Here is a 27,122-nt window from a genome sequence, read left to right as displayed (position 1 = left end):
AGCCTCCTGGCACATCAAAACACATCCCAGCCTTGTGGCTGCGGCTCCTGGGGGAGGCTCCAGGGTCCCATCCACCGGGAAAGGGAGACCCAAGGCTCAGCCTGCAATCCCAAAGCCGGGGCAGCGAAATCTGGGAAGGCTTTAGGGGGGATTTCACCCCTCTGCAATACAGAAACCTCCCAAACGTGACTTCTGCAGCACAGGGGACAAAAAAAAAAAAGCAGTTTCCTGGTCAAAACAGAGGGTTTATAGCAAAAGAGGCATTTGCTTTCCCTGTGGTACTAGGAGGTATCGCTCTCTCCCTGCAGTGTACCCTCACTGGCATCAGAAGCCAAATTGCCCTTTTTTTTCCCCCCCAAGCAAAGGCAGGGGCGAGGCGAGCACTGGGAAAAAGATAGAAACTGGCCGAGGGCATCGCTTAGGGGGAGGGTTTTTTCGGGGAGAGTATTTTGGCCGGTTCGAAGATACCTGTGTAGTTTGTATGTGCAAAAAGAATGCTTCCCGGCTGCTGACTGCCTTCTCTCTCCACCTCTCGCGTCTTTCAGATCTGCGCCGTTTGCTTGGAGGAGTTCAAGCCCAAGGACGAGCTGGGGATCTGTCCCTGTAAACATGCCTTCCACAGAAAGTGAGTGCAGGGAACGGGACACGGAAGCTGGGCTGCCCCAAATCCTGCCCAGCGGCCCCAGGAGGCTCTTGGTGTGAGGTCTCCTGGGGCCTCTGCTCCCCTTTCCAAGGTTTCTTCCCACCCCAATTCCAGGGGAACAGGGGAATTGCAGCAAAAGCCCTTTATGGAATGAATTGGAGCCTTTGGAGCAGCAAAAGTCCAGTCGTGAACGGGCAAAACCGCTTCACTTTATACATTCCAAAATGTGTATGTACATTTGTGTGTGTGTATATATATATTTTTACATATACAAAATTTATATATATTTATAAAATAGATATTCAGAACCACAGCAACAAGCTCCCCAGGGAAGCAGTCACGGCCCCCAAGGCTGTTGGCGTTCAAAAAGCATTTGGACAAAGCGCTTGGATTTGGGGTTTAACTTGTAGGTTGCCCCGTGGCGAGTCAGGAGTTGGCCTCGATGATCCTGATGGGTCCCTTCCAACTCAGGCTATGCTTCTAAGAAAAATGTATATATATAAATTTTATATGTATGTATCTTATAAAAATGTAAACCACTGTGAATTTTATATGCACAATATATACACATTATATATGTATGTTGTGTATATATATGATGTATATATACAGTTGATAGGTTATGTATTTATAAAATGAATATATTCATATATACCTTTTTGTGTATATATGTATTTTATGTCTTTTTATGCATGTGTATACATTTTTTATCTACTTTACGAATAGATATCAGTTATATATATAAAAATATATTATATCCACGTGTCTATACACACACACAAAAATGTCCTAATACCATGTACAGGCACCTAAATGGCAAATTAAAAATTCGGCAGCATCAGTGCTCCGGGGAGGGCGACAACAGATCCTACCCAGCCCGTGGCCCCCCCCCCAGGCCATGGCCCGTCACCCACCGTGGGGGGGACAGGGGTGGCTGCCACCCCGACGGGGCGCACGGAGCACCAAGCTGGGTGGTGGGTTTGCAGCACCCCTGTAATAACCCCCTCCCCGTTGTCTGTGTGTGTCCCCCCCCCCACCTCCAGGTGCCTCATCAAATGGCTGGAAGTGCGGAAAGTGTGTCCGCTCTGCAACATGCCGGTGCTGCAGCTGGCCCAGCTGCACAGCAAGCAGGACCCCGGCCCCCCCCAGGGCCCCCTCCCCGGCGCAGAGAACATCGTATAGCTCCGCCGCCCCAGGGACTGCCCCGCCGCCGGCCCGGGGGACTCGGAGACAACCAAAGCACTACGGCACCAGCACGGAGGGACAGGCGAGGACGCGGGCGGCCGGGACGGGAGCCCGGAGCACTTTATGGGGGGGGGCACGTCCCCGCCGGCCGAAGCGGAAGAGCCCCGCGCCCCAAAAACTTGCCTCCGCGGAGCCGCGCCGGGATGAAGGGTCTCGCGCTCGAGCCCGGGCTCGATTCCTCTCCCGGGACGTCGAGGGGACTCCGGGTCCTCCGCGGGCGCCTGCACGACATCCTTCTTCCAGCACATCCCTTCTCCTGCACGACGTCCGCCGGGAAGCGGCGTGGGACACGACGGAGCAGCATCGAGCCACCCGACGGTGCCCGACAGCCTCCTGCAACGCCGCGACGTGTGTTCCCCCCCCCCTCCCCGAACGCCCCGGTACGCTTCCCAGCCCTGCTGCCCCCCCCCCCCCCGCGCCCCTCCGCCGCTGCCAAAAACGATGCCCAAAACGCGGGGTGGGGGGGGGGACGGGGACACCCTGGAGCATCGTGGCTGGTTCCTGCCCCGTTCTCCTCTTTGCCCTTATTTTAACAGGGTTACCTTTGCCTTCGCAACCTCTGCCTAGAAAATTGGGTCTCGGCGCAGCGACGCCGGGGTTCGTGCCGCGGTGGTTGGGTGCCTCCTCGGCACCCGCTGCTCCTCCGAAAGGGCTAACCGGGGCGGGGAAGCCGGCGTCGCCCCCGGGAGATGGCAGGGGGGGGGTAGTTGCGTGGGGTCTCCCGGGTTTCGGTAACCCCACTCGCCCTCCCCGTCCCCTTCCTCGGCGCGATGGGCTACCTCAGCGGGGCCGTTAGTCCCTCCGATGGGCGCGATCCTGGCGGGGAGGCGGCGGTGGGGGGGGCAGGCAAAAATCCTGCCCTTTGGGTTCATCCCATCACTTTCAGCCTGGCCCCGGGGGGAATTTCTGGGCGAGGGACGCATGAGCCGGCAGCTTTTTGCCTTGCCAAAACACCCCGACCCAACCGTCGTTAAGTGCAAAAGCTCCTGGTGTGGGGGGGGGGCCTGTGCCACCCCCTCGCCTCTCTGACCACCTCGCGGGGAGAATTCGGGCACCGTAGCAAACGCCCCAGCGTCCCCCTCTATCTTTGCAACTCTTATTCCTTTTTTTTTTTTTTTTTTTTTTTTTTTGGGGGGGGGGGGGGTGCGGGGGGGTGTCAGTATTACACGGCGGTGGCTTTCCCAGCGCCCCCCCCCTCCCCAGGGTGCAGGATGGGGCGCAGGGCTGGGAAGGCTCCGGGTGTCGTCCCCCCCTCCTGTAAATACCGCGGGACTCCCGAGACTGTTTATGGAGCGTGGAGCCTCATAGACGTGTTTGTACACTACAAATTCTGCAGCAGAATATTTTTTAAAACGTTCGCTGTTTTTTGGGGGTTGTTTTTTTTTTTTGTAAGCTATATTTTTGTATATTTAATTGCTATTTTAAAATTCTAATAATGCGTCTTTTTTGCTAATCACACTATTCTTAAGGAAAAACGAGGAAAGAAAAAAAAAAACACAACAGTTTGCATGTGATTTGACTTGAAATGTAAATAAAAGCAGGTTTTGGAAGCAGGAGTGTGTTTGCAAGGGGGGGGTTCCACTTGGGAGACCCCGGCCACGGGACAGGGTTGGGGGGGGGGAGTGTCTATCCTCCCATGGGAAAACGGGAGCATCCCTCATTGCTCAGCCCTGTATCACCCCAGGATTGTCCCCAGTGGGGCTGGGACCCACTGTCCCACCTCTGGCTCCAGCCCTTTCTGCAAGGGGGAGCTGGAAAATGGGCTGGTTTGGGGTTGGGGGGGGGGTCCCATTGTCCGTGTCTCCCTCCAGCAACATCCCTTGGGCCCGGAGCGGAGCTTTGCTCCCGGCCGGTGCCGGATCGGGGAAATCAGCACCCACCCCGGCGGGGCTGGCTCGCTGCCCCACGCACCCTGGAAATCCCCGGCCGAGGGGGATTTTGCGCGTCCCGGGCAGGGCCTGGAGGTTTCTCCTCCAAACAGCCTTCCCAGGCCAAACCCTGGAGCAGGGGCTCCCCGGGACGAGACCCGGCTGGACTAACGCCAACCTCCCACCGCCCACGGGATTCGGAGGAGTTCAGCTCCCAGCCTGCACGCTACGGGATTTCCTGGGGTCCACCTCGATTCCCCATCTCCCTCTCGCCTCGTTTCACCCACGCTCTTCCTCCAGGCTTCACGAAACGGGCAGAAAAAAAAAAAAAAAAAAAAAAAAAAAAAAAATCCCCTTTTCCTCCTCTCAAATCTCTCCCCCCCCCCGGCTGCCTTTCCCCTTGACGGGTTGCTTAGCTGGGGCCATCCCAAGTTGCCATCCCTGCGGAAACCTGGTGTGGAGGAAGAAGGGCTCCCACCTTGCCCTGTCCTGCTGTCCCCCTGTCCTGCTGTCCCCCCCCCCGGTCCCTGCCCAGCGCGGAGGGCTGCTGCCCTCTAGTGCTGGCTGCACCCCCAGAGCTGGGTGCTGGGGGGGGGGGGGGGGGGGGTTAGGTTCCCACCTGGAGATGTTCTGCTTCAACTTCTCCAGAAGGAAACGCGAGGAACCACCTTCTTGCTGCCCTCCTAGTCAACTTCTGGAAGCTCCCGACAAGTCCACGGGCACAGAGAGCTCGCTGGGTGAAGATTCCCGCCGGTGGGACAAAGCAGCAGAGGGTCTGGCCGAGCCAAGAGCACAAGACGCACAAATCACAATTATTTTTGTTACTTCCATCCCACGGTTCCCGCTCTGGAGAGATGCCTTGCTTCCACCTCCAATCCAACTCACGTCATCCGTACGTTAAAGGGCCTCCAAAGCACCGATCATCACCTACCATCAAAGAAGTCTTTCACCAAACCCTAAAATGCTGCAATTTGCCCCGGAACGATGCGAGAACCACCTCCCTCGCTGGACTTACCGGTGCTGGGAGCCTGCTGCTAAGAAAACCACATCACGTCCCTCAGAAAGCCTCGGGGTTTTGAAACCGAGCTGCAAAAATAAGCCCAGACCCAACCCCGGTCGTACACAAATCCACCTTCTCCCAGCAGCACAGACCCGTGCCAGCGTTCAGGTTTTAGTCAGACCTGGTTTAGAAGCCTGGTTTTAAGGTATCTGCTTAAAAACGTTACTAGCCGGGGATGGGACCGAGCATCGAGAAGGGATCCTCACTACCAGCAACAGGCAAATACTGAATTTTTACATATTTCCCCCCCCCCCCCCTTTGAAATGCAACTCATTTCCAGAGACCAGAACATGCAGGGAGTGAAGAGTAATCGAGGATTGACGACAGTTATTTTTAATAAGTTCCTAAAATCAACTGAAAGGGCTCGTTTACACCTATTTCACCAGCATGTTCTTGACACCCGTTCAGATCAACATTCATCCCTTTGCTCCGCAGCTAGGAAGAACGAGGCAAGAAGCAAACAAGAGAAAAGTTTCAAGTATATAAAAATAACTGTAATATTTTATTACAAGAACAACAAAAAAAAAATTTACAAAAAAATACACACAATACATCAAAGACTTTGGTGTTGGACATGACCACACAGGATCTACTCAAAATCCACAGGAAAAAAAAGGTGTTAACACACACAAGCGCGCAGAACGAACAGGGGTAAGAAAACCCGCGGGACGCTGCTCCCAGGGACGCCAGCCCGGCACCTACTCCAGCGCCTCTGGGCAGGGATTTCTCGCAGGCTGCAGGGGCTTCTCTGCTCTCCAACAGCTTCCCTCTGCGTAACAAAATCATTTCAAGGTGGCTCCTTCCTTCCGTCGCTCTTCAGCTCCCAAAGCCTACTGCTATTAAAAAAAAAAACAAACCAGCCGTCCTGTATGTTAGGAGGATTCAGAGGAGGATTATACACCTTCCCAACACCGATGTGGTCTGTATAAAACCCCCAGGACTAATTAAAGCTGATAAGCCCGCGGCAGCCCAGCGCATCGCTGAAGTATTACACCAAGGAGCGAAGTGGGTCCTGGGCACAAGGGCATTTCAAAAAGCCGAAGTGTGTTTCTGTTTCTTTTCCACGAGTCAAACCGGGGCCCGAGTTTTGACTGTGAGGGTGGGTGACCTGGCTGAAATTGCAGCCGGCTATGTGCCATGTGTTACCTTTTATATGGTAGAGAAAGAGTTAAGTCTAGAAAACCTACAATCAGCAATTGGGAAGTGGAGTTGTTTTTAATACACCTCCTTAGGGTTATCTTTTGTGTGATTTCACAAGAAATGAAGAATAAATCAGGGCTGCCCCATCCCTGGCAGTGTTCAAGGCCAGGTTGGATGGGGCTCTGAGCAACCTGCTCTAGTGGAAGGTGTCCCCGCCCGTGGCAGGGGGGTTGGAACTAGGTGATCTTTGAAGGTCCCTTCCAACCCAAACCACACTACGATTGATTCTGTGTTATCCTGCTCCAACCCCTCACCTCTAAAAGTACCACGTTATATTGAACGCGGAGTGGGATACAGCTGAAACCTGCACTATACTGCAGGAAAAGCACACAAACTGTCTTCTACAGACAGCACACAGCAAAGATTACCTTTCATGTGAACACTGCTCTCTTTTTTCCCCCCCATTTTACTGTTCTCAAATTACTGGATGTATTCAGGAAGTTCCAGGCCCACGGTTAACTGAAGTTGAGAAAATGCCTTGTTTTACGCTGTGTCTGCTGTCTGGAACACTTACCCAGCAGAGCTGACAGGACAGGCTTTGACAGAAACAGAAACATCTAACCTAGCAAAGAGTACGTCTTCCAAATTTGTAGTTTCTTCCCTTTTCAGGCCCAAAAGAGAGGCCGGTACCGTGCAACAAACCCAGCGAACTGTGGAGCACCTTGTGAGTACTCGGATCTCGGGCTGCAGCAACAGGTAGAGCTGGACACGATTTGCTGTGCTGCTCCTGCACCTCTACTGCACGTTACTGCGGCCAAACTGCAAGTTCCCGAACCAGCACAGGCTGTCCAGCGCTGCGATCGGTCATCAAAAGGCGCATCGGGATCAGAGAGCTGAAAATCAACTTCTCTGGAAAGAAACCGTGACCTTAAAAGATGTGTTCGAGCCAGGACGACAGCCATTCCGATGTCCTGCGATAAACCCCAATAAGTATGAACTGAACTGGTCCGTGCTTGCATTTCCACAAAAGGCTGCTTCAGCTTGCTCACGGAAGGACGGCTTCTACATATAGCTGAGCTGCTCAGCTGGAAAGCCAGAGCACCGTCTTGCAGAGAACAGTGAAGTAGCATCTCCATTTAGCTTACATCATCAAGGGAAGGTGCAGATGGCTTTTCAGAAAAGCAGCTTTTTCCACACTCCCCGACTGGAGCACAGTTACACTGAAATAACTGATGCTAGTAGCACGGCCAAGAGGACACGATAGAGATCATCTTCATTTCGTAATGCGAGGTCCAAGCCTGGGAAGAATTTCTGCAAAGAGCAGAGCGAAGCAGAGACAGGAGGAAGGGCGGGCAGATTACAAACCGTGCGCGTGCTGCTTTTCTTTTTTAAACTGCTGTCTGCTATCAGCATCTATTCAGCGCGCAGTAAGCCATTTCTAAATCCGCATCCTGAGAGCGCAGCGTCTTTAGGGGTTCCAGACTGCAGCGACCCAGTTTGCAGGCGGTATGCAAGACGGCACGCACAGAGAAAACAGAGAAGAGCACAGCATGCATATGGGAAGGAGAGGTTTCCCCCGGAAACCAAAGTAGTTTAGCAGTTTATAAATGTAAAATGGAACATTACAGAGAAGATCCCAAGTGTATGACTGAAAAAAAAATAATCTCTTTGGTATAGTTATATGCAGCCAAGTTTTACACAGAGAAAAAAAAAAAAAAAAAAAAACAAACAAAAAGCCCCACCACCACTCTACTTCATCCTCAAATTTGCTTTTAGCAGATCTCAAGGTCAGAGGTTGACAGACACTCCCAACACTATCCAGCACTATGGCACACCCTAAAGGGTACTGTGGTCTGTACAGAAGTGTTACAGGCTGAAATTGGAATCAACCCGAGACACAGGATTTGTGCCTTACCTTTCGTCTCTCGTATACATAGATAAGAAGCTGCGGTAACAGGAATAAAGCCTTACTGACAGCACAACGGTGTTTCACAGGCCACTGTAGGGTTCAGAGGAGACAGAAGTGGTCCGTATGGTTTTTACATGCCAGGGCTGTGCTGATATTCTTTCCCCTTTACAGACAATTAACAGCACAATGTGAACACGATGCCTTTCGTTTGCGGAACACAAAACGCTGCAGCTGAACTCTATATAAACTGTGAACTGGGTAGACATTCAGCACTCAAAGGAATCTTGATGGAAGGAATAGAGTGCACATCTATTATGTCACCACCACTAAACATGGAAAAGACTACATAAAAAGGGCTGTTTGATGTGACTGAATGCCCTACAGATGTTCCAGATAGAACCACCACCTTCGGACAGTACATTTGCATATATACTCCTTTTAAACAAACCTGTGTTGTAATCGAAGACTGGTTTCAACTGTTTACAGACAGAAACGCAACAGTCCTTTCCTTTTCTGATTAGGTCACGCACAATTAGTTTAACAGTCAGTGAACAGATGTTTTAAAGCGAAACTTGGGCTTAGTGACCCAGGAAGTGCCACAACTTCGTAGGTCCAACGTACAGAATCTGCATGGAATTAGGCTGAATCCAGGAGTTCCAGAAGAGCACCGACTGCACCAAAATAACCCTGAAGAGAAGACAGGAATATATATTAAAAACTCAAACACAGGCACACACCTGACACAAGAACAATATTACACGTACAGTGTAATTTTAACAACTTATAAAGGACGGTGGAAAGAAATAACTATGGGTAGGTACATTACAAAATAGATTCTAACTATAATCGCTGTATTAGGAAGCAGAACTGCACAGAATCATCTATACTGTCAATAGTCTTAAAAGAAAGTTCACAAGCAAGATGAAATTGGTAGTAAACAGTTCTGATATCAGCTACTGGAACAATATATATGTTTTTTCTGACCCTACACTGGGCATTGCAGTAACTGTGGCTGTAGTAACAAAGCACTGGGATCCTGCTGCACAATGTGTATCGTCAACAGCTACAGACTCCACACGGCTGTTTCCAGAGCGTTCGAAGGATTTGCATTTTGCCACGAGACAAAATAAATTTAAAAAGTTAATTTCACCTCATGTTCCAAGAAAAGTGCTTTTAACTGTCCCTTCGACCAGTAGTCCAAAGCATATGCCAGAAGCCTCATTGAGATTGTATTGATCCGAAGGAAGTTGCCAACGAACACCACTCGATTAATGTTCTGCAAGTATTAAGGGGAAAAAAATAAAAAAGGAACATTAAGGCTAAATTCCATTTTCTGCTTGCAACGATGAAAACCCCACCTTAGAGTAAGAAGAAAAAAAGTTACGCTTATAGTGCCTTTTAAAAAGGCACAGTATATTCAGCTTTTCAAATACATTTTCCACTGAGACTTGATGAAAAACAACCAGCTGAAAGCAGAGGGAAATCAGCAGTCAACACTAAAGCAACCAGATCCAGAGAAACTGCATCACCCCAAATAGCTGCTCCTGGGAGCTAAGGAGTGTAACTGCCTTGGTGAGTAGGGATGGGAGCTGCAGAGAGAAGAGTTATAATCCACTTGCAGCTTTCTGAATTTAGAATTTTGAAATTGGACCCAAAAGAGACGATCTGCAAACAAGAGACCACGCTGAGTCGGCCTGGGGTCTGGCAGCAGCAAGAGACAGTTCAGAACAGCAAGGTGAGACCAGAAAGGTGCACTGAGATGGTCAGGAACTGCACTGGGAGAGGCCAGAGACTACATCGAAAGACAAAAAAATAGAACTGTACTCAGCACTGGTGAGACCGCACCTCAAATACCGTGTTCAGTTTTGGGCCCCTCACTACGAGAAAGACCTTGAGGTGCCGATGGGCAGCGAAGCTGGTGAGGGGCCTGGAGCACAAGTCTCATGAGGGGCGGCTGAGGGAACTGGGGTTGTTTAGCCTGGAGAAAAGGAGGCTGAGGGGAGACCTTATCGCTCTCTACAACTACCCGAAAGGAGGTTGTAGTGAGGTGGGTGCTGGTCTCTTCTATCGAGTAACTAGCGATAGGACAAGAGGAAATGTCTTCAAGTTGAACCAGGGGCGGTTTACATTGGATATTAGGAAAAATTTCCTAACCTAAAGGGTTGCCAAGCATTGGAACAGGCTGCCCAGGGAAGTGGTGGAGTCACCATCCCTGGAGGTATTTAAAAGACGTGTAGATGTGGTGCTTAGGGACAGGGTTTAGCGGTGGCCTTGGCAGTGTCAGGTTAATGGTTGGACTCGATGATCATAAAGGTCTTTTACAACCTTAACGATTCTACGAATTAACTGCTGAAAGTGTCAGGCAGGATCTGCAGAACATTATAAATGTCCACAATTCTGTCAGAAAGCAGTACCAGCCAGGTCATTTTAAGACAGGCTCTCGTTCAGACTCTTCCACACTACCCGGAAACCCACAGATCTAACTACAGCCTTTCTAGCTTAGGAATTTGAATAGAATGGTTGATTTTTCGCTATGAGACCCTTATACTGGCTAGGAGCGCTGATCATCAAGTGCCATCTACTCTCTCTCCCCCCAGCTCTGGCCTTTGACTCATCATTAAAAAAGCTGAATGGCTCTCTACTGTTAATCTGGGGGTGGGGGGAAGGGAAAAAAAAAAGAATTAGAAACCCATAACCAACACAACTCTGAATGAAAGGAAAAGACCAGCCAAGTAGTGATATTTTGGATTTAAATCAGACTTCTAGCCAAATTTTCAATCCTAAAATAGCTCTCCTGAGCCAAGTGATGAACTCTGAAGCTTTCTTTTCTCCAGCAAGAAAGTAATTTTCAGTTCCTCCTTTTACCAAGGAATCAGGGTCAAGTCCCATCTGCTCCTTCACTCATGTCCTTCTACGGATTTTCCTTCCATACCCACGCTCATTAATGCTTTCCCCCTAACTATTCAGCATCCTCTTTGCATTCAGCTGTGTACTCTAGAGTGAGAACTCAGCAGACGTATTGTGGGCAAGACTGTTTATAATATGTCTTGCCTAGTTTCAGCAGTAAATGAAGGTAAATAGTGAGCATCTGCCAACAGCAACAGGAGCCAGGAGGATGCTTCACCCCGTTAGCTCATCCCATAGGAACAGGCTCAGAATGGAGTGGAGAGCATGTCTCTGTTCTTTCATAGCCCTGTACAATGCTGCTTGACATGAATGCAACAAGGCAGCACTGTAAAGAAGCTGAAAGCACAAAGATACAGGAACGGCTGTGGAAGTGGTGGGGCCTGACCGAGAAATTGAGAGCAACTCGTAAAAACAATATAGGAAAGGGATCCAGCCTCTCCGCCCCTCCGCCCCACCGTTCCTTCTCTCTCAGCGGTCCCAGGAGCTGTAGTTTATCGCACACCTACCGTTCCTCAAACCACCGCAGAGAAGTTGTTGAACTCCCGACCAAGCAGAGGACCTAATGAGACCAACAGCCAACCCCTAACTCATTCACAGCTCTTCAGTTCACAGCACAATGGTCTGGCTCAAACTACACAGACGAGCAAGGACAAAATTTACTGAAGAATCTAAACCGAGCGGATTACAACTTACCGAACATCCAAAAAGATAAGTACGAACACGCACCTACAGAAGCGTATGCAGGGAAAGAGACACACTGCGTGACAGCAGCACACAAGTGATGCTTCAGACAGGAAGCAATGAAACATATTTCCCCTTAATACCTCATTAAGTGCACACATCCGCGCTATGGAGCCAATGTTATTAGTGATGGTTATTAAAGTAGCCTTCGCGAGGTCCTCTTTGCTGACAGATTCCCGCTTCTCCTTGCTCATCATGTTTCCAAAGCTGTAAAGACAGTTTTTGAGTTAAAGGTCCATTTGCATCAGAATTCCAGGAGAAAATGGGAACCGCTAATTTAGCCAAAGCGATTCATCTTGAAGTATTTATTTTTAATTTTAAAAAGCGTTGCTATCAGTAATTTAGATCTGTTAAAACAGAACAGCAGAAGGAATGGTAGCTCTCCTAAGACATGTAAATCCAGTTTTTCATCCTTGCAGAATCTCTAGTGAAAATAAAAATCAGAATCAGTCAAGTCATTACCTGGACGCTACAGCCCAGCCTGGCAATCCAAATCGCTCGTAGTCTCCTCCGTAAATGTCCCGCACTAGTTTGTCCACTTTGGTACTGTCCCCATGGGACGCCATCTCTAGGGCCTCTTCAAAGGTGGAGCAACCAGTAAGAAGGCAGCAGAGACCAAAAAAGGTTCCCCCTCCAAGGCTGCAACATAAAGCAAAATGAAAGTCACCCACCTTGCTTCTAAAGGCACAGAGAAAGAAAATGGCTCGATCACTGAAAGCTCGGATTACTCAGCTACGCATCTGAGTTAGCTCAGGTTGCCCCATTCCTTCAGCTTCTTTTCTTCGCAGTGACAGCAGTCTTGGAAGAGCAGCAGTTTTCTTTAAAACTGTTACTTTCAAATAACTTACAGCCTTCTGCAGAGGGCATGTTTCTAAATGAGAAATTTATTTTCTTATTTTACAATATCCACCTTCTTCCCAGCGCTCAGAGAAGTCAATCTTAAAATAAATATTAGTCCTGAGGGATAACTGGAGCATTAGGGCACAGCTATTCAAAATTTAGGGGAAAAAACTATGTCCTGTTCACTTTACTGTGCACACATGCCAAGAATGATGTATAGTAAGAGTGAGATCTGTACTGTGAGGGTTTTTGTATTATTATCGCTAACTTTCAGGTAATTCAGGAAAGCTTAAAGCCACAGAGCTCTTTGGCTTTTCTTGGCAACAAGAGCCACATCTTCAAGAAGGCGAGCTGCAGCACTCCAGCAACTGTCTGGGGAATTACTGCTGTGCCAGCATCCCTTCCACCAAAACGGGGTAACTTTTGGAAGTCAGGATGCAAACCTCCACTGCTAGGATCAAAGCTAACTGTTGTTAACATGATCATTAGGAGTATATTTGGGATAATCCCAAACTATGGGATCTCTCTGATGGCAAATAAAACACTTTAATTTCTGCAGCAGGGCAACTGAAAAAACAGCTTCTAAAGAGGCTGGTTGCAGTAAAGAGACCGAAACATGAAATTCAGATTCTCTTTTCCAGAAGGGATCTTTGTTGGCAGAGGTAAGGGACTGCAGTAAAACCAGGAGCTTGGTCATTCAACTCACCACCTTTATTGCAGCTTGTCCCTGAAAATGTCATCTACAATGCAGAAACGCATTCCACACTCTAAAATAAAACTCAATTTACCTCCACACAGCACTCACCTGGTGCCCGTTACCCGTTTATAGTTTTCTTTTGAATACACAGCCAGAATGCTGACCCCTGAGCCAATGTTCACCAAAAGGAGAGGATACGGATTCTCCAAGTTGAATGGGAGCTTCTGACATCTTTCAGCATCCGTCGGGTTTTCAAAATAGTAGCACTCTGAATGTCCATTGAATCCAACTGAATCAATGTACAAAACTCCTTTAATAAGGCAATCGAGTTCATCTAGCTTACAAAGCTGAAGGTCACCCATCTGGCGGAAAAAAAAAAAGAGAAAGAAGAATATTCAAGAAGTAGCTAGGGATCTCAAGTGTTTATGCTCAGGGCTAGAAAAATGCATTCCCTGCCAGCTAAATTCAGCTATCTCCATCACTCCCTGTAGTGGCTGAGAAAGAAGCACAGATCACAGGAGGGCTCCATCTTTCTCCACGCACACGGGCTGCTAACTACCCCAGCCCTAAAGTGTGCAGACATGAGAGAGGAGGGAATCGAACAACAGGATCCACAGATGGATGCCAAAAGGATCCCATCAACTTCCATGGGCCTGATTTAGGACCTGACTGAGGCACTAGCATGAAAAGAAAGGAAAAATGAGAAGGGACTTAACTGTTTGACAAAAAAAAAAAAAAAATCCCCCAAAACCCATCCCCAAAAACACACAAAAAAAGGAAGTTATGAAATTGTTTTCCCCTCATGTCACTGCCTCGACTGCACAAAAAGCCTCTTTATTTGGTGCATTTTTTCAAGCCCTGGTTAACCAAAGTATTTATCACACATGTTTTTCACTTATGAACAAGAATCAAACTTATAATGAAGCCACATGATGATGTCAAATCCCAACTACTAACCTCCTTTCAGTTAATTTACCACCAAATTTGACTGAACCTCAGTCAGCTCACTCACACGTGTGTTAGAAATGACAGCATGTGAGCAAAGCAACAATAAAACAAATATTAACCATGTGAAAGACAGCAATGAGGAAAAAAACCACAAGACTGAGATCACCATAATCAGAGATTAATAATACAGAGAAAGTCTTGTAAGAGCACACGCTATGGAAGTTAGTGAATAATTTTAGAGTTACAGGAATGTTACATGCACTTTCAGGAAAGAAAGTATCCTAATTTGGAGATGTGAACTTGACTCCACATGCTGTTTCCTGAATCAAGTTTAATTTGAGTTAGGTACACTCTTCCAAAGCTAAGATTTAGAGAAGTTTTAGAGTCTGCAGAGAAAGTTTTCTAGTTTTAAGCTTTTAAAAAATTTCACTACCAGTTCCTAATCATATAGAAGCCAAAAATGCATACTGTGCGAAAGTCCTGCTCAAATTTGTACGCTCCACCTCCCGTGGCACATAAGGTAGTATGGAGGCTTGAGAAGTGTTTTTCGCTTCCCATTTGAATAAAAGCAGGCATGTCATGAGTAGGAAAGCGTATAAAGTGCAGATTGCCTTTACGTCCACACAGGGTAAGGTCCTTTAGTTCAAGGTGCACATCCCGAATGCCTGTAGATCCATAGGCTACATTTGATGTCAGGTATTTGCGGATGCTTTTGAGATTTTCCACTTCCTCCTCCTCCTCTTCAGCAGTGATGTCCTTTGGTTCAAAATAAACAAGTTTGACCAAGGTCCCTCCAATATCCAAGCCAAACCAAGGAAAGACTAAAAAGAGGAGAAAAAAAAAGAAACAGGGCATGATACTGTCATACCACCAGCAAAATAGTTATAAACCGAATTAATTAATGCAATTCTCTAGGGACTGCAAAATGCAGGCCTGTTTGATCTGTTCATTTTCAAGTGGAAAACAAAGAAAGAAATGTTAGCAGTCTGGTCTGCCTTTGACAAGTGCGGCTGAGACTCCTCTGTACATGAGCACGACTCCTGTTCTGAGATACCTCCTGTTCAGGAGCTCCCAACATTTGATATGCAATACTCAAAATACTTACACCACCACCATGCAGCACTGAAGATGCACACAGAGCTGGTCTGACAGTATCCATACACCCGCCTGATGCTGCCGCAATTTTAATCCCCAGCTATTTTATAAAGTTCTGATTCAGAGCCAGAGCCAAAGATAATACCAGTGCTTTTACATCAAAGGGATGTACAAACGTTAACTAATTACAACACATAACTGAGGTAGACAAGTAATCTAAGATGCCCCAGGGAGACAAAAACAAATGTCTAATTGGATTATTTTATTAGTCAAATTCCCCCATGGTACAAAATATGCATTAGTGTCAGGCCCAGCAACATTTACAGCTGTATTAGATAATGAGCTTCTTGGAAAAGATCAAGAGAAAACCCTGATCAGATGGAATCTGCGATTAGAGCTGAGAACTGGAACAGATTAATATTACCATTAATGAGCTAAAGGATAGGCTAGAGCTAACAAGATACATGGGCTCCCGAGCAAAGAGAAAAATGTAGCCACATGTTATGGCTTATGGCAGCAGGATTAAACCCTTACGCTTTTTTCCAAAAATAAAAGAAGGAATGTTTAGAAAATAAACCTGAATGCAGCGTAGATGTTACTAACATTCCTCTGGAAAGAAGGATCTCAGGTTTTAGTAAAATTCTTACATGTCAGAGACAGGCATGATAACACGCTACTGTTATTTTTGCAAAATACGTTTGCTTATCTGCAGACAGATAAGCGTGCGACACGAAGAAGCCCTTGTTCCTACTGCCACTTGAAAGCCGGTATCTCTCCGGTTAAACTCAGGGAAGCAGCAGCAGCCACCCCCAGAACGCAGAACTGCCAAGCGAGAGCACGTTCCGCGTCCCCCCGTCCCAGCAGCGCAGGAGATGCATGCCGAGGCCCCGCCACTCGAGCTGCAGGAGCACTAAGCAGTCAGAGAGCAATACCCAAATACCCAGAGGCAGCACTTAAGAAAGCCGAACGGCAAAGAAAACATCTCAGGGACAGGAGGGGAACTCACTCCGAAAGAAAAACGATCTTTGAAAAGCCACAAACCCGACAGGCAAGCACATGTTTGAAGACGAGGTATTCTCTCCTCAGCGGGTTAACTTGGTTGCTGTACAGAGCGGAGGTAAAACAGCCCCTTTTAGAGCATCACAGTTCCCCAGGAGCTGCTAGAGCCATCAGTTACCCACGTTATTTTTAAACCACCAAGCTATTTTTATATATTTACATAGAGGCCACCCCCAACCATCACCAAAAGAAATCTTGGAAGAAGATGCAAACTCTATTTTAGGAGGCACATCCAAATCCCAATCACTCTCTATTTCTAATGCATTTACTTCAAACAAGAACAGACATAAAAATAACTATTCATGAATGAGGGAGAGACAAATTTGAATCACAGTCCAACAGAGAGAGAAAGCAGGAGCAATTCAAGGACTTTTTTCATGACAATTTCTCTTTCCATACTCCAGAATTCAGTATTGCAAACTCTATCAGCATTTCAGGATGGAAAGTCTACTAAGTGCTTTACTTGGAGAAAAGCTTAGCATATGTATGTGATTTCAAGACTCCCTCAAGAAAACTTTACTGTAGCTAAATTAAAGTTACTTGTCAAGAGAGGAATGTTGGCTGCCTGGGCCTCATCACGTAACATCAGGAGAACCATATCCCCAGGGACACCACACCAGGAGGAGCACCCTCACGAGAAGGGGAGTCCAAGACCCCAGAGTATAAGTGAAGGGAAAGGCAGGGAGGACAAACTCCAGGATTTCTGTACCCCCAAAAGAAAGGGCCTTGTCGTGGAGGAGTGTGGCAACAGCAGCTGAGCTGGCAAACAGAAGTGACAAGAGACCACGACCACCCCATCAGGGAGATGGACGCTCTACGTCGCCACGGCAGGCACCAGGGCAGAAAACAAAACCCACCAAGCATCCACTTGCTTCACTCACTTGCTCTTCCTGACACCTTAAACCTAAAAACCCGTACACAGGCCCCCCTAATGCCATATTAAATCCAGCTCCAATATGGCATATACATCCGTAAGTCAGCAGTTCCCATACTAATGGCAGAATAGGACATCCCACCCCCCGCAAGTGTTCTGCCTTTGTTTGAATGAAGTCCCAGATTTATGAACTAACTACCGCAGAAAAATGCTTTGAACAAGGATCATGCTCTGCTGTTGAGAGAAGAAGCAATAAAAATACCATCAACGTCATGCAGGTAAAAATAGGGCATTGGCAGCCAAACCAGAGCCTTCTGCTGCTGCTCCAGTCCCTCCAGTGACTGGAACTGGTAAAGACTGCTCTATTTAAATACCCAGTTCATGTACAGGATCACTAAAACTAGTTTCCCCACATGCACTGTGCTTTTCAATACTGCTTAAACTCTGTTGGAAAACTAACAAGCTCTACACAAGAAAAGGAACAGGAAGAGGCTTCCCATGTTACTCAGCAAAGTCTTCTGTCTGTTGTGGTCACTGACATCTTGGACTCCCTTTTCACAAATTTCCCACTCTTAAAAGCACTCGGCTGCTTTGTCATCTCTGCTCTGACAAAGGGATTGGTTCCCGAAAGGTCCTGTCCTGGTGCTGGGAAACCTCCTTTTGATTTCTGGAATATACTTGTTCCTGTCAGGACATGCAATTTTTTTTTCTGCATTATAAAGCCTGCATTTTTTTTAATTTTTTTTTTTTTTAAAGCATCCCCACCCTGATATTTAGAGACAGCAATCCTCTCCCCAACCTCACTTTGCCAGGCTACGCAAGGGTAAAAATCTAGAGAGCATAGGGTAGGAGAGAGAGCAAGGATCTTGGAGATGCCCTCATTGGGGTGCAGCAGAAAAGTATCCAAAAACCTAAGGCATGGTGCCCCGCTGAAGCCACGTAACTGAAAATGCCATACGGGCTGCTTCATCACAAGCTAACGGGCTTCCACTTCAGAGTAGACACTCAGCTGGCAGTACACACATTTGTTCAGTAGAGTAACACTAGTTCATTTTAACATTGGTTGTAAAGTTCACACACCAAACTCCCTACATTCAGGAACACAAACCTTCCAGATTTTAGGCCATGACAATCACCAAGTCAGTCCTTCAGTCTAGAAGCTTTCCTAGTCACAAAAAAAAATACAGCAGCTCCTTATAAACTTCATCCCAGCTTATTCTCATTGCCCTCAAGACCTTCAATTTTTTTATATATATAAATTTGTTTTTTATTCTGGTGTTGTTATAGTTGCCACTGAACCAGCAGAACATCAAGCGTGGGGTTAAACCACACCAGTTATCCACTGTCTGGCCCACCAGAAGACATGGCTCACGGGGAGACAGGAATGATGCCTGCAGAGCTGGGTGTAAACTGCAGTCAGGTTGGGTCCGGGGCTTACTAGTCTTCGCTCAGCACTGGCCCCGCTAAATCCCAGCTGCCCCAAAAAGAGCATCCAACGCCCCGTGCAGGGACACAGCCTCAGACCGGAGCCGGCTTCACACACCCGTGCAGCACCAGCTGCAGAAAGCCTCTGCACGGAGCAGCTGGTGTTCTCCATCTGCCAACGGCTCGGCTATACCTTCAGTAAGTCACCAGGGATAAATTCTGAAAGACAGCCTATTAAGGTAATTAACTTAAACCAAACGATTCTTAATTATGGATCTCTCATTATATACATCCCAGCCACAGGTCAAGAATCCAGGGAAGAAGTGTGGTAGCTCAAAATTAAGTGCTCCTTCACCATACCGTAAAGGATTTTCTATGCAGTAAAACCTGCAGAGAGTACTCAAATAATCTGGGGCATGGACAAAACTTCCCCTATAAACCAGTTTTTGCGGGAAAGGGGCGTGGCACACAAACAAGAGGAGGAAATTATTTCAGAGACATGTAGAACCGTGGGTTTTTTTCCTTACGCTGACAGGAAGTCAGCCAACACGAACATGCAGGGCAGCGACAGCTCTTCCATATCTGAGCACTAGAAAAACCCATGCCTTCAAAGGGAGGAAGCTCTCTTGGATGAACGCCATCACCATCTGCTACTGAGAGTTCTCTTAAAACACTGATTTTTCCCAGCATCTACAGTGCAGTTGAAAGCCATCCAAAGATCTTTCCCTTTTAAGCCTCCGAAGCGTTTTTTTCCAGGAGAGCTGCTGCAGAAGACGGCAGATCTAGAGCAGCGTAAGAACTGGTGGCATCCAGGAGCCTTTGGGCAGCCCGGAGGCTGATTTTTCTCAGTCAGAAGGTTCTGCTGAAATAACCAGCGCAAGAAAACGCCAGCTTTAATGGCCGAGTCAGAAAACGCAAACGCTGCCTCTCTGCACCACCTCCCCGCTGCTCCTTGGAGCCCGCCGTGCTGGGAAGGAGCCTCGCACGGGTCTCTCCTTTCCAAGCGCTCACCAGCCAGAGAACGACGGGGAGGACGAGAAACCCGCAGGCAGAGCATTGCAGAAGCATCGCGGTGCAAACCTCTGGACTCTCCTCCTGCCCGGCACCTTCTGGGAAGTGTGTTTAGTCTCTCGCCGGGCACCTGGACATTTACAAGAAAGGCAAGAAATCCTCTTCTCAAAGGCAGAACTGCCCTTCGTTCAAAACCTTCTGCAGTCCCTTTCCTTAAAGAAACTCTCCACGCTACTTTGTTAGCACGATGACAGCCACTTACCCCACTCTCAAACATTGTGTGAGACAAAAAATAAATCCAACAGAATTCAGCGTGAAAAGTAGCAAGGGTACAAAGAAGGTGACTTAAGGAACTGGTAAAATTGTGGCACTGCTCAGCAGACGGGGCACACAATGATGAGACTTATTTTCATTTGCTTCCCTAATGCAATGCACTGCAACAGCAGTTATAAAGTATCTTAAAGCAATTTTTTTCCCCAAGAAAAAAAATTGTTCATGTTTTGGCCTGACAGTTGTTTTCCCTTAGCATATACACTTTTAAAAAGCAGCTCTACACATACATTTTCATACACACAACGTACATACAGCTCTTTGTCTTAAAAATAAACCTTCTTCTAACGGACAGATCTATGGATACGCAACAACAAACAAAAGAGCAGTCTGCAAACAAAGTTAAGGGCTTACAGCTCGTACTAACACAGAAAAGCTGAAGGATACTATGTGTTCCCACAGCAAGAGCTGCCACCCTCCCTTCATCTTCAAATCCCTTTTAGAGTGAGACTGCAAGCTCCTTGGGGCAAGAAAAATATAATGGCTTTATTTGTTATGTAAATTACTTTATAAAATTGGACACTATATAAATAAAAAAACCACAACAGACTTATTCTGAAAGCTGCAGAAGTGTCAAGATGAAAGAGGCGATATAATTAAAGATCTCTATGGTGGATTTTCTTCATACGACAAGCAGCTCAAGTTGTATTTCAGACTGATCCTTAAGTTATGAGCCAATTATATCAGAAGCTAAAAAGATTAGCCTGCGGAGCAACGAAGACTGACGATTTAGTTGAGCGTATGACAGCATCTCTACACTTACTCTAAAATATTCAACATTATATTTTAATATTGTTATACCATGATGGAAATTTTACAGCTGGGGAAAAAAAATATTCATCAGCAGTTAATATAAAGCGACACTAAGTCTACATATCCTCCCATCTCTAAAAATAGGCTCTGCTAGGAATTCACATTTCATACACAATTCCAAAATATGAAAAGGTATTCAAAAATCAAAGCTTAAATTATGTACTGCAAAGGAGCTGCCAAAACAGTATTTTATTTGTACCTCTACTTGGATACTGTGTATATTGAGAATTTAAAGCAATGTGTACATTATGTCTTTGCATGATTCTGATAAGAGATACTAAAACTTTAAAAAAAAAAAAAAAGGTGTCAGTTGAAAGGACTACAGAATGGATGAGGACATGCTTTTTTCTTTTTTTTTAACCATACACGCATACATTTTTAGAAACTGTTTGCAGGATGTTCTTCTTGACAATTTAGGTATAGGCTTTCTTTTGGAATTCATTAATACCCTACAATACAAATACACTTTAGGCACCTTACTTCCCCTCCCCTTCTGTCAAACAGTGAAACATTATGGATGACGCCTGGCAAAAGCATCAAAAAAAGCTAATTTTTTTTTTTTTCAGAGAGCTAACAAACAGACTACAGAAAGGAGAAGCATACTTTGTTACCCAGGGAAATAACCTGAACTCATCTCTGCCAAGGAAACCGGGTTTTCAGGAAGGAGCAGAAGAGCGGTGCAGCAGCACAGGAGAGCCAGGAGAGAGTATGGGAAGGTGAAAAGGGGGGAAGCTGATGAACTGAATCGCTGACCTATTTCTCTTACCATAAGGAAGAGTCGTTACAAAAAATACTCCCCTGCTCATTATGATCTGGTCATCATCGGTTTTATGCCTGGCACTTAACCCCACCCACAGCAAGCCATTCAGTATCCCATGGTTACATTAAAGTATATGTAAATGTGAACATCCTCTTTTCTCATCTGGGGTATTTCCAGTCCAGTTTTTCAGTGTAGATTTCAATAATGGTACCAATAACTCATTACCAGAAAGGAATTCTTCTGTATTGCCTCTGGAGCTGATAAAGCTTTTTCTGTATTATCATTTCCACCTGTACGAATAACCCTGTCAAGCTCCCCTTCACACCCCACCGACATAATACTCCAAAGCAGCTAGGAACTTCAACACATCTCTGCTTCACAGCGTTTTCAGGGACACTTCTCGCTCCCTTCCGAGGGCAGCAGCGTCCTTGACTCCTCCTCCTTTTGCCTGTGACATACTGAAAATCACGGTTGCACGGTCTGCAATAAAGCTCTTCAGTTCCTATGAAGCGCACCAAGAAACATTTAATAGCCCGAGACGCACGAAGGCACGCAGCTCGGACATCGGTTGGACTGCTGCAGGTCAGGTTATTTCAGATACATCCAATCTAATTCCCCTCGGTCCCAGACCTTCCCCGATCTCTGCAGTGAAACAGCCCTCGCTGCACATTACGGGTACAGACAGACGACTACAGATGAAGAAAGATCACGAGCTTGAACCACAGCCCGCTGAAATCCTTTCATTCCTGGGGAAGCAGGGCTCATCTGCCAGGGCATCTGCCAGCACAGGCAGGCAAGACAAGCCTCAAGGTCACTGAGCTTGTTTGCCACATACCAGCAGCAGACAAGTGGGAGCTAAAGTAGGACATTTTTGATCAGACGCCCATTAAGCGGTTTGCTTTCATTTAGGCTTGCTTGAATCTTCCTTAAGGTGGGATCGAGCATTTTAACTTCAAAACGTAATTGACTCTGACATCAGACGTTGTCCCTATTAAGGGATGTACTTGCTCCAGCACATTTCTCTTCCAATTATCACAAAAATCATTTAGGAAAGACAGGCTATGCTGTAATCCCGAATCGTACTACGCTGACCTTCCAAACTGGATCCAAATCCTGTCTTGGAAGCTACCAGAACACCTTTTTTCCTAAAAGTATCCCACACCAGTCTCTGCATTTAACTTTACTGCAACAAACCAGAACCTCAATGGCCAACTTCAATCTACATTTTCCATAAAAGACACAGAAACTGCCCCCGAGCAAGGCAGAAAAGTATAATCACCTAATGCATAGCTCTATCTAAGTCCACCCTAATTTTCATACCAGAGATCTCCTACATTTCCCTACAGCTGGCTGCAACCTCTTAACTAGCATGTCTCTAATTAATAACCCCACAGCTCCCATTGTTAGGTTTTGCTGTGCTCTCCTTAGAACAACAGCCACACAAGCGGACTTTCACATACAAAGTAGGTTTTGCTGCATCTAAATCGCGAGGATGCTCGCCACTACTAGTGCCATTACACTCTGCTAAATTTTTCTTTCATCCTATTAATTCCTCAGCAAGCGAAACCCCCGCAGTCACCTCAGTTATTTAACATTAACTTTACAGTCATTTCCTGGTGCAGGACCACTCCTGTAATCCAGCACGATCTGGAAATGAAAGGAAGGGAGAGGCAAAGGGAGTGCAGGTTAGCGCAGCCACGCTGACACTACATTAGCATTGCTGAGCTGCACTTGCCTGGAATTAGTAACGCAAGCAGCATCCAGTTCAGCAAATGTCTTCAAAGGTCTTTTGGTATATAACTCCAATTTTTCACACTAAGACAGGGCAAAAGAGAAGCTTCCTTTTTTTCCCGCAACCAAAAAAAAAAAAGAGAAAGAACGCTGTTTAAGACACATTACATTAATACGCTAACAATAACAACTCAGCATCGACAGCCAACAGACCGAGTCTTGCCACGAGATGCACGACAATTTTGATTCCTGTTTTCAGCCTGGACTCATTTGCTGACATCCTTTTAATAGCTGAGCAGGCAACAGGGAACTACATTGACGCTATCTCATTTTCAGGGTATGGCAATTTCCTTCCAACAGGAAGGACTCCGGCACAAGTAAAGAAATAATCACTCAGCTCCACTTCAAACATGGCTGAAGTAAGTCACCAGCCACAGCCACCTGAACGGCAGCTCCTGCTGCTGCCAAAATGAAGGCTGCCATCCATTTTGCACCTAACTCACTCCACGGACTGTTTCTGGCACGGCATTGAAAAACGTGGTTCGAGGGACAGGTTTTTTCCTTACACAGTCCTTTTTGGTCTGTGCCCAATCCCAGCCAAAACTGCGGGGTTCTCCCCTCCCAGAATTTGCGCCACTCTCTTTGCTCTCCATTGCTTTTCTTCTACCAGTTACCAGCCCAGCCACCCAGCCCTCGCCCCTGGCTCTGGCTGCACACCCTGGCCCCTCCGTCTGTCCTTCTGTCTCCTGTCCCTCGCCCTCACCCTCAATCCCCCTGAGCTCTTGGGGCTCAGCTTGTCCCACCCTCCGCCCCAGCCTGGTGAGCCCCTGTCACTGTCCCACCCTGTCCCCACCGTGCTGTCCCCAAACTGGCCATGCTGGGCCCATGTCATCACCCCGTGTCCCCACAGTGCTGTCCCCAGACTGGTGACATTGGGCCCATGTCACCGTCTCACCCTGTCCCCACCGTGCTGTTCCTAGACCAGCCATGCTGGGCCCATGTCATCACCCCACTCTAGCCCCATGGTGCTGTCCCCAAACTGGGCATGCTGGGCCCATGTCACCACCCCACTCTAGCCCCATGGTGCTGTCCCCAAACTGGCCATGCTGGGCCCATGTCACCGCCCCACCCTGTCCCCACCGTGCTGTCCCCAGACGGGCCATGCCGGGCCCATCATTCGCCCCCGTGCTGTCCCAGTATCCCCACATCCCTCCCCGCCAAACCGCTGGTCACCCCCCACCCACTCCCCATTCAGGAGCCCCCTTCCCCCAGCCCCGCCCCACCCTCCTGACCCCGCCCCAACCCGGCCCCACCCATCACAGCCCCGCCCCTTCCCCGCCGCCACCCGTTACCCCCTCCCTCGGCCCCGCCCCTCCCGGCCCAAGCCCCGCCCCTCCCGGCCCAAGCCCCGCCCCCGCCGCAGACCCCGCCGCCGCCGCCCCCGCCCCCGCCGCACTCACGCGGGCGGTTCTTGCGGACCGAGTCCCGCCGCTGCCGGCTGACGGAGCCGCCCCGTTCGCGGGGCTGCGGCCCCGCCGCGCTGTCAACGCCCGCCCCGCCGCCGCCGCTGCTCCGCCGCCGCGGGGGTCCGCCGTCCGGTCCCGTCCCCCCTCCTCCTCCTCCTCCTCCTCCCCGCCGCCGCGGCGGCGGCTTCTCCTCCGCGCCGCCGCCATTTCGCAGCGGCTCCATCCGCAGCGCGGCCCGGCCCCATGGGCCGCCCGCCCCGCCGCCCCTCAGCTCTCCTCACGGCCGCCGCCGCCGCAGCCACCGCCTCCAGCGCGCCTGCGCCAAACGGCCCCCCACCGCCCCCCCTCCCCGCGCCGCGCGCGCGCGCCCCCGGCCCCCCCCCCTCCCTCCGGGGTGGGGCGGGATAGGCCGTGAGGCGGTCCCCAATCCGCGCCCTCCGCTGTACGGAGCGACAGGCGGCTTCTCCAATGGGAGAGAGGGATCGGACGGCCGCGGATAGTGACGAGAGCGGCTACCCAATCGAATGCGCAGGCTCGGGACGGGGCGGGGACGAAGGCGCCGGCGGGGGCGGGTAGATATGTGACAGCGTTGCCCTATGGGTTTCCCTCGGAAAGAGAATGACACGGCAGCTGTCCAATGATGTGAGGCGTCCGGCGGGGCGGGGCGGGGGAAGGCAGGCTGATTGACAGCCCGGGTAACTATGGCAACGCGGGAAGGGGCCGAAGGGAAGACCGCAGTAGGCCCGCTTGGGCTGGGCCGGGCCGCGCCGCGCCGGGGGGGGGGGGACGGGACGGGACGACTGCTTTGCATACGATTTGCATATGCAGATAGCGAGCCCCCCCTCAGCCCCTCACTGTGGGGCGGCTCTGCGGCCCCCAGGCCCCCCACCGTGTCGGGCCTGCGCCCCACGGCCTCCGCCACGGCCCTCCCGCGGTGGCTGGGCCAGGCCGGCCTGGGGCCATTGAGGCCTGGGGCCTAAACCTCCTAAACTCGCCCTTCTCCTTCATTTGCCGTCTCTGGGAAGCTCAAGACTGCCGCCGCCGACGCTGCCTGTGAGGACGCTCTGTCCCAAAGGCGTGCTTGAAAGCGGCGTCTTCGGAGGCTGCCTCTCCGGGCCACGTTACAGGCACAAATGTGAAGTGAAACAGAATCGGATGTTTCTGAGCTCGACATGTCCTGGAGGACAACTAGTAGGGCTACGGCCTTGTTGCGGAGAGCTAAGGTTTCCCTCCTACAGAGACAGACGAACAGCAGAAAGAAGTCCCGCTCCCCTTCATGAGGCCTCAGAGATGAAGCTGGACCCAAACTCCCTCTTCCAGTGAGGGCAGATCAAAACACTCAAGTTCTCCAAAGATCTTGCAAGCGTAGTAGAAAGGACAGACACAACAAAATGGGAACGGAGAGGGGAGGTTTAGGAGGAGAGACAATGAAGCAAGGGTCAAGGCTTCAGGATACATTCAGGCCCAATCCTGGGCTCCCCTATATGTCACAATGTAATTTAAGTGCTGACACATCCAGTTCTTTGAACTCTGACCCTATATTTATTAATGCTGAGCTAACAACTGCAGCAGTAGCCATCCAGGCAGCAGAAAAATTGAGGTGACCATAAAGAGGGGTGCAAGCAACGATCAACAGGATGACATTCAAGAAGAAAAACTGACTCCCAGATTATATCATGCCGTAACAGTTCCCGTTGTAACAAGACGGAGGTTCCTAGGTGGAATGTTAACTGATGTCTAACATACCTAGAGCATGGCCAAGCATGTAACTGCAGCCCAGTGACCCATGGTGCTCTTCACCTGCACCGTGTTAATCTCAGCTCACCACAATCCTCAGGCATTAATTCGATACCAAAGGGATAAGTGACCGACATTGAAAAAAGGTGTCACAATTTCACTAAGAATTTGCTGAATTCTGGTTGCTGTGGTGAAAACAGGGCAAAGGGATTGGTCAGATTTAGTCTGTATAATTTTAATATCCTGTTGGGCAAGTGCAAAAAGCATACAAATGGTGTTGGTGCTGATACAAGATGAAGCATAACCTTTCTGAAGAAAAATAACCCTTCTTCATAAAAGCATTGCCTTCATTTTGTTAAAAAACAAACTCGCTGAGCTTCGCTGCCTGAAGTTCAGAGTATTGTCAATACCAAACCCTGAATGCGTTTCATATACCTGGGTTATAAGTCAAGAGCTCTAGCTGGGAAAGCAGAAAGCGAGGAGAGCTAGTGGGATGTCTCAGCTGTGAATACACAGCAGAGCCCTTGGGAGCCTCTTCTTTAAAAGGCAGAGTGGAGCGCATGTAATGCTACTGAAAAGGGCTGTTTCCTTCATGCTGCTCGAAAGCTTCCTGCCTGTCCCCAAAAGGCGTACACCGCAGGCCAGCTCACCCCTAGGGCTCCCTTGCCAGCGCAGGCTGAGCCGGAGCCGGGCACAGGGGCGGGTTTGGTGACGTTGGTATCTCTTTTCTGCAGGTCAGGCCAAGCCCAAAGCTGCTCAGCAGATGGGGTGCGGTACCTGGGGAGCAACCACTGCTGCTGCCTGCACGCCGGAGCTGATCCCA

The 27,122-nt window shown here is 48.7% G+C and overlaps 2 protein-coding genes across 11 annotated transcripts in view; one reads left to right on the top strand and one right to left on the bottom strand.

Moving 5' to 3' along the window:
* RNF24 (ring finger protein 24) overlaps positions 1-3,400 on the top strand; it is a 32,427-nt gene extending 29,027 nt beyond the window's left edge. For all 6 annotated transcript variants that reach the window (XM_030009682.1, XM_030009655.1, XM_030009673.2 and 3 more), the window contains 2 exons: positions 546-625; positions 1,687-3,400. In XM_030009682.1, the coding sequence (XP_029865542.1) occupies positions 546-625; positions 1,687-1,825 (219 nt within the window). In that variant the 3' untranslated portion in view covers positions 1,826-3,400. The remainder of the gene's footprint in view (positions 1-545; positions 626-1,686) is intronic.
* A 1,899-nt stretch (positions 3,401-5,299) lies between these two features.
* Positions 5,300-24,876, bottom strand: PANK2 (pantothenate kinase 2). 5 transcript variants are annotated; one of them, XR_003922750.2, is made up of 8 exons: positions 24,557-24,876; positions 14,467-14,819; positions 13,159-13,412; positions 11,976-12,152; positions 11,597-11,720; positions 9,016-9,141; positions 7,872-8,552; positions 5,300-7,267 (listed from the first exon to the last, which is right to left on the bottom strand). XR_003922750.2 is itself a non-coding variant. In XM_030009598.2 (7 exons), the coding sequence occupies exons 1-7, from the start codon at positions 24,783-24,785 to the stop codon at positions 8,502-8,504; spliced, it is 1,314 nt and encodes a 437-aa protein (XP_029865458.1). In that variant the 5' UTR covers positions 24,786-24,876; the 3' UTR covers positions 5,300-8,501. The 5 variants fall into 5 exon arrangements, 3 of the variants coding, with proteins under 3 accessions (XP_029865458.1, XP_029865472.1, XP_029865479.1); XR_003922749.2 differs by having other exon boundaries at positions 5,300-8,028; positions 8,314-8,552; XM_030009598.2 differs by having other exon boundaries at positions 5,300-8,552.
* Between the last annotated feature and the right edge of the window lie 2,246 nt (positions 24,877-27,122).

Source organism: Aquila chrysaetos, chromosome 1, assembly GCF_900496995.4.
Source record: "Aquila chrysaetos chrysaetos chromosome 1, bAquChr1.4, whole genome shotgun sequence".
Lineage (NCBI taxonomy): Eukaryota > Metazoa > Chordata > Aves > Accipitriformes > Accipitridae > Aquila > Aquila chrysaetos.
The sequence above is the reverse complement of the archived record's forward strand: the minus strand, read 5'-3'. Positions and strand labels throughout refer to the sequence as shown.